The sequence below is a fragment of the Prunus mume genome, linkage group LG4, assembly GCF_029339155.1.
Source record: "Prunus mume cultivar Tortuosa linkage group LG4, ASM2933915v1, whole genome shotgun sequence".
In the NCBI taxonomy this organism is placed as follows: Eukaryota; Viridiplantae; Streptophyta; class Magnoliopsida; order Rosales; family Rosaceae; genus Prunus; species Prunus mume.
The window spans coordinates 8,901,973-8,917,091 of NC_142701.1; the positions used below are offsets into that span (position 1 = coordinate 8,901,973).

At 35.8% G+C, this 15,119-nt stretch overlaps 1 protein-coding gene across 1 annotated transcript; it reads right to left on the minus strand.

Moving 5' to 3' along the window:
* Positions 1–2,295: 2,295 nt before the first annotated feature.
* LOC103328193 (Tudor/PWWP/MBT superfamily protein) lies at positions 2,296–12,641 on the minus strand. Its single transcript, XM_008230591.2, is given in 14 exon segments — positions 2,296–2,939; positions 3,122–3,193; positions 3,847–3,899; positions 4,004–4,084; positions 4,378–4,429; positions 5,060–5,133; positions 6,762–6,854; positions 6,969–7,810; positions 7,813–8,062; positions 9,742–9,939; positions 10,051–10,183; positions 10,552–10,733; positions 10,861–11,064; positions 12,147–12,641. Coding segments are annotated over 14 exon segments (2,685 nt in total). The 5' UTR covers positions 12,249–12,641; the 3' UTR covers positions 2,296–2,590.
* Between the last annotated feature and the right edge of the window lie 2,478 nt (positions 12,642–15,119).

The window sequence follows — 15,119 nt, forward strand, 5'->3', positions numbered from 1 at the left end:
TCATCTTCACCAATATTACGACTTGGAATTACAGATCTGTATATTCCTATACTTTTTGCTCCATGCCCATGACGCTGTGCGGAAAAGCTATAACTCTCCAGATAGCCATCATTCTTCCTTTTTATGCGGAAAAGCTCTTGTTAATATGAGTTAATAATGGCCTTCTTTTGGGTAGGGTTCTCTGGCTTCTTAATTTCTGGTTTAAAGTATTTTGATTTCCATTCACAAGGGGTTTTTAGTAATGATATTAACATCATCAAGATGTTAAAAAGTGACAATATATACATAAATAAAACAGAGATTCTTGTGTTTTCCTGAAAAAATGTAAACTAAAATCATAGAAATTTTCCAGCAGAGTCAAAAACCCTTGCAAGGAAGTGTACAAAAACCCAAAGTAAATCAGAAAAATCAAAATTAGAAATTAAGGGGAGAGAGAGAGAGAGAGAAGTTCAACATTGGCTTCATATTATAATGAACTCTTCAACGAACGTGATAAAAGGAAGGGAGAAGAAGGTTAAAGAGTTTTGAAGGGGGGTGGGGGGGAGGGGTTGCTTCAATGGACAGAAGGGTAAGTTCTTCCCGAAAAGTGAAGGTTAACTAGCTTTTCAAAAATGTCAAATCACCATACATAAGCTATAACTCTCTCACTCAATATCCATGTATAACTTTGTCAATTGCGTTATATGATGGCATGATGTAAAGGATTATCGCTTAGTTTTCACTCTTCTAATTAAGCTCTCCTCTCTTTTATGAAAATAACTCTTCTAAATTGAGTTTCATTATTAGTTTTAGTCCACTCTTTTTTTTCACAGAAATTGACCCAATAAAAGAAAGCCCAAAAGCTAAACACCAAAAGGCACTCTCAAGTCTCAAGTCTCAAGTCCAACCACCTCTGCAATAAACACCACATGCCCTACACGAAGAATAATTAGATGTCAAGATTTTATGGACAGCTAAAGAAGAACTCGGCCAACACAAAGAACAAGAGTCACAAAAGAACTACTTATGGTATGCGATATTTGCAGGAGGGGATTCCAACACAAGACCTCAGGTGCAGAGATAACTGCTTTTAACCATTTGAGATACAAGCCCCTTACAATGGACTTCCTTATATAATTTCAAGGCCTAGGATGGTTATATTAATTACATATGATCTTATAAAATATAAATCAGGTACCAATTGAGTCTCATTTCCCATCAACTAAAACAAAACTTCCAGTGCCATCTTTAATAAAATAAGATGGAAAAAAGAGAGAGGACCTGGCAAAATAATACAGCAAATGATAGAAACTTACAAGCCAAGCACAAGAGCGCTCTAATTGAGTTCAGATGTGACGTTTCTTCTCTACATTCACAGTAAGAGTTCAATTCTTGTTCTCCCTCTCCCCTGAATACAATTAATAAATAAATAAATAAACATTTTGAAGAACCTTAGCAATTCAAACTCCAGATTCCAAATAATGATGACCAGAAAGCAAAGTAAATTAAAACAAAACGAATTGTGCAGACTTTCCATTATTGAACAAGTTGTACACAAAATCAATCTAATGAGACTTTGAATTTGAGGACTCAACTTGAGGACGTAATTGCTTTTTCTATTTTTTTGGTACAAGCCATATTGGGGGAGGGGGGATTCGAACACAGGACCTCGAGTGTAGGGATAACTGCTCTTAACCACTTGACCTACAAGCCCCTTGCAGTTAAATCCTCAACTTAGTTTACACTGGATCCGAAGAATCCCTCCAAACAATCCCTTCATTTGTGTGCATATATTTAGAAAAAGAAAAACAGTTATTTATTAAGATGCTGCAAGTAATTTCATTTCTTCTGGTCTGCTTTATTGAGCACTGAAGTAAAATCTAGGAAATGAGACACTGAACCTAGAGAAGAAGAGCATCAACCTCTGATGGATGAAACCAAAAAATGAATGAACTATTTACATAAAATTGAAAGAGCATGAGAGAGCCAAAGAGGACAGGGGAATACCTGGTAGTACGGACCTCACTTCACAATGCCTATTCTTTGTTGTCCAAGTATGGTTCAAACCCAGCCATTTAAAAAAATAACACCAACTTGTCCTGTATTTTGCTTTAAGTTGGACCAACTATCCAGTCCAAGGTAAATCCAAACACAGGTTTAAAATTTAAAACATAAGATTGAATCATATGAGCAAAAAGCTCTCAACATTTTCTGCTTTTAAAATAACTTCAGTTTAATGTAGCATTCATCCCTAAGATTACATCTATATTACTTTGTGTGTGTGTTCGAGAAAGCGAGAGCACTGAGACATATATATACTCAAAAAGACTTCATATATGATATCATATGGTACTCATGTTTGAAGGCAACCATACTAGGTAATGGGGAAAGCACAAACTATGGGAGAGCAAATAACCCTTTCATAACAGTTTAAAAAGACACTTGATTTAAAACCTACATCAGAGGGCCAAAAACCACCGGGTGCATGTTTCTGTGTCTACAAAAGGAACAAAACAGAGACTAACCGACACTTTCAGTACTAGAGGAAAAATCATGTGCTTTTGAGCCTCCCCATCACTACTTGTCATCTCTATACACGGCCTTGTCTAACTCAGGTTAAGGGATGGATCGCATTCCCTGCACACTCGCTCAATTCTTTCAGTTCTTTGGCACATTCCCCACCAGAAGGTTCAGTATCAAGTTTGGGACTCTCTCCCTTAGATGAGGTCATAGTCTCAGGTGCTATCTGTGCGGAGTCAATACCAGTCTTCGTTTCTGCCTCCAATTTGCCAGCAGACACTTGGCCATCATCCATCAATCTGTCATTTTCCTTGGATTGATCATCCTCCTCACCATTAATAACTTTAAGCTCACCTAGTGTAGAACAATCTGCAGATTTACTACCGGACTTCATACACTCAACGATGGATAAGCCAGCTGACACTCCACGTCTAGATATCCTTCAAAAGATCAAAAGAAGTTTCAGTTAAGGAGCAATAGCAGATAATAGTACATGAAAATATGAAAACCACCAACACCAAACATCTCTGCAGACTTGTTGGTTGAATGTTAATGTGGCATCCTCAGGGCAAAGGTCTAATTAACCTTTTTGAGGAAGAAAATATACAAAGTACAAACCAACCTTTTCGAGGACAACCCAGCGTTTTCTTGTTTAGATGTCTCTGATTTTGTTTTCCGTTTTCTCTTTTGTGGTCTGATCAAAATGCACAACCGAATGGTACATAAGATAAAACATACAAGTACATGGAAGCAGCAACAGAGTGCTAGACAAGGCAATTATGATATCAACCATTTAGGATGAAACAGTGATTTGTGAGCAATGTACACTCTTCACAGAACTTTGGGTGTATTGAATTTAAAGGTGTTCTTTTTTGCATTTCTGGAGTCAACTAAATTTAGCCCTTTGCATTGATTCTTTGGTTAGAACATTAAAGTCTGTAATCAGTATGCAATGCGCATCTGCATCATTATATTAAACACAGGAAGGAAAAAAATGACAAAAAAATTAGAGTGACACAAAACTTTCAAAAATCTCCAAGTAAGGGAGCCAACTAGTGAAATATAGTTGTGCTAAATATTGAAGAAAAACCTTGCCCGTATGGTTGTGCAAACCCAAAAGAATCAAGTCCAAGGATTTGTCCAGAACATAACAAGGGAACTTGAGGAATAAATACAACTAGAAGGATTGCCTTTGGTTCACATAGGTGTCAAAAAGCAGCCCAAAAAAATTAATTTTGCAACGACCAGCTTTACTATAAAAGACAAACTTTTCAGAAGCACAAGCACAACTACTAAACTGAATTTTCTATGAACTGCAATGATACTGTTTGAAAAAATAATGCTTACGTATCAGAAGAAGCTTCAGGTTTTGGCAGATTCTCCATTTGGACCTGTTCAAACTACAACAAAAATTACACAGGATAATTAAATTTAGAATAAATTAAAAACAAATAAGTGAAAACTATAAACAAAAGAAAAGTAAAATTTAAGCCACAATACATACATCTGGTAAAACATCATCGATCAGTTGCCAACGTTGCTTTTTGAGATTTAGATTTTCTTCATCCCCATCAACATACAACACCTGTGCAAGAAGTCATTAAAGAACAGAACATTTTAAAACAACAATATGCATAATGGTCGAGAAAAAATATGAAAGGAACCATAATTGGGGTTAAATGGGAGATGCCAGGTAGGGTGATCAGATCATGTGAAAAGTTGATGTTACTACAAAGAGTATAAGAAGGCCAAGGAGATCACAGTCTAGAACTCAAAGACACTGGTATTGGGAGATAATCAATCCAACAGTTTCAACTCACTTTATGATACACAACAGAAGACAAGCAATATAACATGAAGACCATAAAATCAACTCACCAAGTGCTTCTTTTTAGCAGGGTCATAAGAAGAAACAACACCTTCATAAAACCTGCACAGAAAGAAATTTCATGCAAGAAAACAATCAATTCTGATTATTACTCCGGTGATACAGACATTAGCGGGGACATACAAAGAAAAACACTGAATAAATGGCATGAAGAATAGAACACTAGCTGAAGAGGATTCAGGATCTTCTGGCAACTTGGGAAGCCAGAAATTTCAACAATGGGGTGTCTAGTGATGATCAGAACCAATAATGAAATAACGCCTGGAAACCTCCTACAATTCATGTTAAACTAATGACTCCTTGTATCGGGTCAACAACAGATTTTGATATGGTTTCTCAGCAAACAATACCAATCCAAAATAAAGTGAACCAAAGAATCACAATCACCATTTTTACTCCCCAAACATGTTGTGAGTGATGGCAAACAAGCTAAAGATAATAAACCCCTAAATCAAGCGAACTTTTACTCCCCACTCGAATCAACTAAATTTCAAGGAGCCTTTTAATTATAGCAAAAGTTTCTTTGGTATCTTATGTTTGCAAGTCCTAAAGGAACTAACTAGCAAAGGTAGGCAACATGGACACTATTGACGGTATATGAAAGTAAATAATGACTAATGAACAAAAAATATCATAGTATGACATTTTCATTATCAGTTCTGCAATACTCACGCTTTGTCCATTGGCCACCAAACCCTTACTCTACTGCCAACCAATCGCTCATCAAGATCAGGCATTTGAGACGCCTGAGGGGGAAAAGTTAATTTACAAAATATGTATATATATAAGAGATATCAATAAATTAATAGATAAAATAGGATGTGTGAGGTTAGAACTTAGAACAAACAGAAATATCATACCTGTAAGCAAGTTCTTAAAACAAAACACAAAAAGTAGTAAGGACAATGTAATCAATTGCTCACTAACAGAAAATACATGTCTAGCATGCTGCACAGTTCCTAGATATATCAGGAGGAAAAGTGGACCTTTGGTATTCAATAAAGCATCCACCACCAGCTTAATTTAAGAGTAAATGAAGCAAGCAACATATCAATTGAAGCATTTTCATGATAAAGGAAGGTGTTTATTTCCATATGTAGTAAAACACAATACTTTAGCAACTTAGTAACAGAACACAATAGTTAAGATGAAAGACTTGATGTTGTATTTCCACTTTTAGTGATAATTGATTAGTAAGGTTAAACAACTTTATTGAAATGAATGTGTAACAATATCATCCCAACAATGTAACTTCCAAGTTCAGAAAATGTACACCACGGTCCCAAACCCAATGCAAGCTCCTTATTTTACTTCTCCAGTTACAACAAACATAAATACGAAGTGGGATACATGTTAAGCTTGGAGGATTCCCAAGTTCAGAAAGTACACCATGGTCCCAAATCCAATGCAAGCTCCTTATTTTACTTCTCCAGTTACAACAAACATAAATACAAAGTGGGATACGTGTTAAGCTTGGAGGATTCCCAAGTTCAGAAAGTACACCACGGTCCCAAATCCAATGTGAGCTTCTTAAGATATTACATCTACAGTTTGCAACCTTAAGACACTACCCCTGCCCCACTGTTTCTATTTTTTTTTAAATATAATTAAGGTGCATAAGAAGAAAAAGAAAGGGGAAAAAGCATTTTTATAAGAAGCAAAATTCTTACTAAAATGCATTGGGTTAGTTCAATACTTTCATAGTCATCAATCAAAACAAAGCATACAATTATTTACATAATGCCACCACTAAGCTCAAATTACCAAGGTTTTAGAACATATTTAAAATTCTGCCCTCATATAATAAAAATTCTGACTTCCATGTTAGTTCATACTATTATTAGTCCATTATTGTTGGACTGATCATCATGACATATAAAGATTAAAAGGAGTGCATAAATAGCATTTTATTTTCCATATCTTCCAGCAAAAGAAGAGAAAGGGGAAGAGATGGAGAACACCTTTTAGTATGAGTCACTGAGATTTATACTTATGTGTATCATGTCTGATTATTATATTAAGAACATAGTTCATTTGCACTGCTTCATCTACAGGACGATGCTAATAGGGTCTACTAAATTCAAATGTAAAGTTGGGCCAACACAGAATATGGGCCACCCAAAGTTGTTTGTGTACACATTACAACATGTAATGTAAGCAATATTTTCAACATTTATTCATTTTAATTATCCACTACAAATTATCCAGTGACAAAGCTTCCTAAGGATAACAGTTGAGCTGAATGACCACAGAAAAAAGACCAGTACCCACAGTATACTTCTAGTTAAAAGAAAGAAAAATGTTCAAAATATAATTGAGCACCAAACTATAACTGGCCAAATTGTAAACTGCCATTGAAATTAAAAATTCTTACCTCTTCCTTTTCAATGGTACACTTCCTCTTCAGAACCACTTTATGTGTTCCTTCATTATCTTCACTCAACTTTGTCGCAGACTTAGAAATCTTCTGAAAAATGGATAGTTGGCACAACAGAAGAAAGAAAAAAGCCATTACAGGTGACAGCTTAAAATTCCAACATCTATTTATTTTTGCATCAACGTTAAAGAAGTAATGAAGTACCTTGCTACCAGATGCTTTGGTACTCTCCTTACTAGAAGTAGCATTCCCCCTACGTGTCTTAGTACCCGTTCGGACATATGATTGATCATTGGTACGCCCAGATGCAACATCCAAAGCTGACTGTTGCTGTGGTTTTTCATCAGGATCAAAGGGAATGGCAGCTTCCATATCTGTGACAACAGGTATGGAAGCAAGCAAGCACTCCTCACTTGTCTTTTCAGCACGTTCTAGAGCTCTAGGATGCCCCCGTGCTTTTGCTTCAAAGGTACTGGTCTCCTTAAATCCCTGAGTCAGATGGGTATCTGTTTTTTGCGCAATTCTCTCCTCAGCCTGAGTACTTGAGAACTCTCGCCTCGCAGCAAATAGGGGACCACGGTTAGCTGAATGATCGGCCACAACCTGCTTTTTTGGTCGACCCCTTCTGCGTTGGGTTCCACCAGGAGGGTTATTTTGAGGAAGCAGAGAAGAAGCTCCAATGTCCGCTTCAGGTTTAGGTTCTAAACCTGGTGGCTCAGTCACCTTTTCAAGTGTTAAATGCAAAGCAGCCTTTCCATGAAGCCGACCTTCAGCGGGTGAAGCATCAGATCCCTTGTCATTAGACTTTCTGCGTTTTTGAGTTTTTCTCCCAGTATGTATCCAAGAATGGTCATAGCCTTCTGCTGGATTCATCAAAGAATTTGGCTTCCTGCCTCTCTTTTTGGGAGCTGAGTATGGCTCAATTTCTGATTTGACAGCCTTCGGAGAGAATGAATTGTTAGGTTGAGAGTGGTCATGGCCTTCCTCTGAATTCTTTGAAGAATTTGGCTTCCGCCCTCTCTTTTTGGGACCTGAGTATGGCTCAACTTTGATTTGGTAGCCTTCAGCGAGCCCGAATTGTCCAGTTGAGCACCATCTCTTGAATCAATACACTTGGAATGTTTAGTAAGATGGCAATGCTGTAATTGTTTAGAAACTTTTTGTCTGACATTGTGTTCATCCTTAGTAGGAGCAGCCACAGTTTTGCCAGCTTCTCTAGGATTAACAGCACCAGGGGCTGCAATTCCCCTCTTTTGGTAAGCATCCAGTATCTCAGCAAATGAAAGTCCCTCTGTCACCTGTTTAACAGAGAAGTTTCTTTGTGGGTGAGTGTAAGTTCAAATGGGGAGAGAGAGAGAGAGAGAGAGAGAGAGAGAGAGAGATATAGAATGAGCATAACAGTCACGTACATGGGAATCGTTCAGAACTTCCAATCTATTTTTCTAATCACATGCATAGATAATGGACCCTCTTCAAAACACAAATACCTATGCACAAAGAAGTATATTATAAGCTATATCATACAACATTCCTCCTAAGATTTGTTTCTAACATGTCATGTAATTAAAGCTAAGCAGTGCTATGCCAATTTCTCAAACAATCTCTACATAAAAAGTAGAATAACTAGGTCTCTATCTAGAAAGTAGAATAACTAGGTCTCTACTCTACGTACAAAGTAGAATAACTAGATAGACAGCACAGGATGGTTTTATTTCATTCAACAAGAATGTCAACAATTGTTTTGTGTATTGTGTGCAATCAGAATCAATACAACCGGCTGACTATCATGTTGTCTTTATTCAAATCTATGGTTTTACTCACTAGTATGGGCGGACTCGGGATTTCAAAATGAGGTGAGCTAAATTTATGTTACGTACAAACCTACTAAAAGGATAGACTACTTGACGGTACGAGTGAATTTCATTGATAACAAAAAATACACAGGGAGACATAATGAGCCCCTCAAAATGCATCTAGTACAACCTTAAATAAAAACAACATTTAAAGGGGGAGGAAGTTTTTCACACATATACTAATAAATAATATATTCATAACGATGTTTGAGAGATTAATTAAAAAAAAATACAAGCAATTAATAAATAATTTGGTGAGTAAAAGACTAAGCAAAATTAAGAGTGGTAAATGATTTTGGTGGTGTGAAAATTTGGAAGAAATAGATGGGTTTTATAGGGAAAATTGAACGGTACAAAATTTTTAGAAAAAGAAAGAAAATTGAAGTTGGTACTAATTTTCAAAAAAATTGCCGTGGTTTTAATTGCATTAATAGTATCGAATCATGCTTGAGTAGTTGGAGCAGCTTCAATGAGTGAGTAATACTTTTTAAAAACCAACCGTTGGATGAGCAGAGGTTGGTTGAGATGCATGGGCACTGATGAGCGAGTTGATATAGCAGCTGCGCTGAGGAGAGTGAAGCAGCTCTTGAGTGAGGGTGTGTGGGGTGCGCTTGGGTGGGCTGGGATATTAACGTTGGGCTATAAAAAATAAAATCACCTGGGCTATAGCCCAGGTTAGCATGTGCATAGGTCCGTCCCTCACTAGCATCATCAATTCAGTGTAATCATCTGTTTCTGGTAACCCATGTTAGTCTCTACTTTCACTATGGTCTGACGATATATTTTTAATACTACTCAAACAGCAGACACCAGAGTGCACAAAATGGATCATGGGATACTGAACACTGGGAGACAACAAGCTTTCTAGTTCAAAAGGATTTGATGCTATGATCACCTCAGAGAGAGAGAGAGAGAAAACATGAATACATAAGAACAGTCATTTCATTTTTATTTTTTTTAATTAATAAGAAAATTCAGGCTTTGAATTCAGTTTTAAAAAAAAACATACAAAGAACAAGTTAAGGAAATAGAATCAGCAAAACACACCCAAAAAAAATCCATACACTGTACTCTAAACTTATTAAACATGCAAGTGAGCTGACAATATCACAAGTTTGGCATACCAGATTTTTCCCAGAATCATTGTCATTATCATTTTTGAGGGCATCAGATCCATTTTGGTATACAGAAGCCACTATTTCAGCATAATCTTCCAAAGCAATGTCCATGGACTTCACTGCTTCCACGAGATAAGATTTAAGCTTAGCAGAACAATTCTCTATAACTTTCTCCCCCAGTTTCCAAGAAATTGGTGAAACGGTCTGAAACAATGAGTAAAGGGCATACACTCTTAAATAAACAAAATGGAATGGTAGGAAAATAAAAAAGGAACATAGCAAAACAAAACAAGATGTAAAGGCAAAGAGTATTACCTGATCCTGATTTTCCTTTCTAACACTAGATAAAAGAGCTTTTAGAATATCCAAGGGAATTTCTTCACTTTCATCTAAAACCATTGTCATAATTCTTTCCATGGCTGAAAATACAGCATCTGGAAGGTTGGACCTAAACTTAAGCAAGAAGAAGCCATAAGTTGTAAATTATTTGTAAAATAAATGAACTCATGTAAAATGAAATAGAAAACCAAAGCTCCAAGTTATTATGAAAATCAAAACACACTGCGGACACAAAGATTATTTATTTTCATAGAGTATTGTTTAAATGAATAAGTTATAAACAAAAAACAAAATGGATGTTCAAATACTTGATCTCTCATTAGGAACACAAATTAAACTTGTTCTCTTCAAACTTCAGTCCATAATGAAAGTTTACAATATGTTTTGCTGTCGATACAACCACAAAGCACTTTCCAGCAAAGAACCGCAAGAGAAGTCAATAGGTAATATTTTAAACAGCATTGATAAAGCTCTTACTTGGTTATTTTAAGGAAATGTTGAAACATCTCGAGAATTAAGGCATCGCAGTCAAGGTCCATCATCAACAAGCTTGACCTGACCTTCGCAACAATACAAAGAATGGAACCTGCCTTTGTATAATAACGACTGGACTCATGTGACAAATTTTCAAAAGATGCTACAGTCAGCTGAAAGATTTCCTGTGCAACCAATAAACAGGAAATGAAGTCCTAAGTGCCCATAAAATTAAAAAAGGACCATTTGATGATACAAGCTGTAGAACTTCGAAGTGATTAATGATTAGTTAGAATCTTGGAGCTGTTATACCTTCATCCGTTCATCATCGTATGGGGCATCCGGTGCTGTTATTCTTGTAATCTGAGTAAGGCAAGATGCAACAGAAAGCTTCACATCCACATCTGAGTGCCTCAACAGTTCATTAGAAATTAATGCTTTCATTAAGGGTAGAAGTGCATCTTGCATGGATCTGGGTGGTCCTTGCTCAACATTGTCCAACAAATCGTTAGCGTCCTAAAAGACAGAATGAAACAGAGGGGTATTGTCAATCGTAAAACCGATAAAGGTACAAACAAACAAAAAATCAGATATAGCTCTGTTTAACATAACTTCAAACATTTGCATTGCAACAGATTCGAACTTCAGATTAGTTACATTTAAGCATATATCATAATAATCATTACATTTAACCATCACATACAATCGCAAATCTGACTAAGAATGCTCAGTGGCTACTTATTAGAAATGTATAGAACTCATTAGTTTCAGAAGTAAGAATTCACATAAGGTCATAGAAGGTGCAAACACCTATACACCACACAACATCTTTCAATAAGCAACAGTATACATTCACCATCGTTTGACAAACAATAGTATAAATCAAACATTCAAAAATGAAAAATCATAGCCAACAAACAGCTCACAACTGGTTTAACATTTAACCATCAAGCCATTCAACACATATAGAGGCACACACCATCTTGTAATAAGCAGCAGTGCACGTCTAAACATTCAAAAACGAAAAATCATAGCTAGAAAACAGCTTGCAATAGGTTTAACATATAACCATCAAGCCAGTCAAATAATTAAGGATTACATATATGCAATTGAAAAATAAAACTCAGATGTTCATTTAAACCACAATTCTGAGTATAGGAAACAAACATCAACATGTACAAAGCCCTCATAATTACTGAAACCACATTTCCCTTCATAAAAGATTTGTTTTTTAACCCAAATAAACAAATAAATGAAAACTAAAACCGCAATAAAAAACCAAAAACTTTTCAATAAACAAATGGTAGCCCTGACTTTGAAGAATACACAAAATGATCATCAAACCATCTCAAGTCATTATTCGTTTGTATTCTAATGAACTCAATTAACCCAAAAGAAAACCGGATGCACACACTCAAAAGAAGAAGAAGAAAAAAACCTATAAAACACTCCCAGTCAGTAATTCATGATGATCAACCCATTCCCAGCCTTCATACACTCGACATTCCAGAGAATTTCATCAAAGCAAAAAATAACCCAGTAAACATGTATATTGTGTGTGAAAATGCAATACAAAGAGAGAGTAAAGGGGGCATTACATCAAGAAGTTTGAGAAGCTCATCAGTGCCAGAAGGAGTGTTCAGGAGACTATTTCCAGTCTCCTTAAGCTGCTCCTCAAGCTCTTGCTCAGAGGAAGACATTGTAAGAGCTAAAAGACCCTTCCTTTTTCTTTTGTTTTTGAGAAACTCAAAGACCCTCAAGAGAAAACCCAACGCAGAATTGCACTGCAAGCTCTTAGACCCTTTTTATAACTCCCCAAATATCAAAAAGTGACAAAGCTACCAACTCAGAACAGGCAAGTCTTAGGGATTTAAGGCAAAGTGTTGGGCATGCAAGCAGAGAGTTACAAATGGGCAGTTTCGTATTCTGACCAAAATTATGAATTTTGGTTCACCCTTGGGCTCTCAAATCCGGTACAGTATCTCTACTGTACTTGGGTGTTTTTGGGTTATGCCTCTACAAAACCAACACCCCATTTTTATACACAAAGCTAAAAGCTTGGGACACCATTGGCGCTTTAATGCTTGTTTTTGAGTGCTGGGCTTCCTAAGAGAATGCTCTACTTACCAAAATAAAAATAAGTCTGTGCTCAGTCAAAACTACGTTATTGCCCCTGTAATGTTTGAATTTGGAGGGGGTAATGGCATGATATTTTATTGGTATTGCAAGTACTAATAAAATTCTTGGAGCACCAATTTTAGTGAAATGAATTTTACATGCCATGAGTTCTTAGATTTGGCAGTAAAATTTGTATCTGAGTTGGAGACATAGAATTAAGACAGGTTTGGTGAATTTCCTAGAGTTCTTATCCTCATCCATGAGAAAATGCAAGACGGCCCTTTCTTATTTTGAATTTAAGGGGTTAATTTTTTGTAATTTGTTGCTTTTCCAATGTCAAAAACAATGCTTGGACTTGGAGGACCAAATTTAGTGAAATGCATTATACATATGACAGATAAATATATTGTGTAATTTGTTCCAGATGCAATGTGCCTAGAGTAGTCCATGTATATCCTTAATTATATAAGGTAGCTGCTCTGGCCTTTCTTGAAACATAGTATTTAGCAAATTTTCGTTTGACAGTCAAAGTTTATCTTTCAAATATTAAGATGTTTGATTTTTATGGTAATATCCAAAAAAATTCTTTTCGCGTAATTTACTCTCTTTTTTTAAATAATGAGGGAGATGTTCGAATTTGGGACATCTTTCAATTTTGGGAATTTTTATTTTATTTTATTTTTGGTTAAAATTTTGGGAAAAGATAATGCTACTAGACCAAAAGTTAGTTGGTACTCGGAACATTACTTAAATACCATTCCTAATTTCTTTGTTTATTTGTGTGAGACAACTCTAAAACCATCCATATATTTTCATTTTTCTGTTCTAATCAGCTTCCTTTTTTCTTTTTCTTTTTTGATATTATTCTAATTATAGTTAATATAGTATGAATTTAATTATATTTCTAATAATAAGTCTTACACTAAGATATGAAATGCTTAATCAGGAGCTAACCCACCAAACATCTTTTGAGAGGCCAAAGATAAATTTTACTAGGATGAACCGGAGATAAAATTAAATGATAAAAATTATAACTAAACATAATAACAATGTACAACATCACAAATTTCTATTACCTAACTCAAAGGTACAGTACAAGTATAACAATTCAAGAGTTTTGGTCTCTTAGCATGTTGTTGTGCATTTCTGTACATTGTCTTTCTCTTTTGCAAGGTTTGGTTTGGTCTCCCATGTTGTTCTTGTATATCTTTTTTGTTTCTTATTAATAAATTATGATCAAGAAGACGAGAGAGGGGCTTCTGGAGTGTTGGTCCTCTCTTTGAGGGTGGTGGATGTTTGTGCATTTGATGACCAATACTGAAGAGTTAATCTCACTTAATCCTTTGGTTTTATTTTAAAATTTTAAAAATCAAATATTTTATATGTAAGAACAAATATCTTATTTAATTAGAAAGTCAAACATTTTATTAGATGAACATAATTTATATAACTTTTCAAAACCATTGAAAAAAACCCACATATAATCTAAATATAATTTAAAAATGTTGGGGAAGGGCTGCCGAGAGATGTAGAAATCTCAGGTGAAAATCTCCGAAAATGCGTAATTATATTTGTGTAGTATTGTCCTAAAGCAAATAATAATAGTATGACATAATAATGCACAACATTGCTTGGTCATGGATTTGTATTAATTAAATAAATCACTAGCACAACATAATATGTGTAAAATCCACATACCTTATCATTAAGAACCCCCTTCATCATCATTTGTAGATGAAAATCATATTCGTGGGAAGGCTGCTTTGCGTTTAACGCTTCAAAATGTGATCGAGCCACCAAGTTTAGAACCTAAACCTGAAGGGGACACAGGAGCTTCTTCTCCATTTCTTCAAAGTAACCCTACTGGCGGAACCCAACGCAGAAGGGGCCAGCCAAAGAAACAGGTTGTAGCCGATCATGCAGGTAACCCTAGTTCCCTTTCAGCTGTGAGGAGAGATTTCTCGAGTGCGCATGTTGGGGAGAGAATTCCACAATAAAAAGATAGACATTTGAGAAAAGGATATAAGGAGACAAGTATCTTGGAAGGCAAAAGCAGAAGAGCATCTTAAAGCTATATAGAACTTGCTGAGACGACAAACGAGGGTGCTTGCTTGCTTCTGTACATGTGGTCCTTGTGATCCAGAGGAAAACAACAACAATACAGCTTCGGACGCAGAATCTGGGAGATCCAATGATCAACTTTAAAGATACAACCTTGTAGTACCTCAAGCTTGATGATTGATCCTTTGCAAAACAATTCCTAACTAAACACCGCACTGTCATATGCCGAAATTATTAGTACTATTTTCTTCAAACGTTAAACCAATCACAATCACCAGACGAAAATATATATATTTATTGAGACAATCCTTTTGTTTCAATATCTTAAGCTACGACCCAACAAATATGTGGATCAAGCCAACATTCTTGCTCACATATAGCTCCACCCTGCA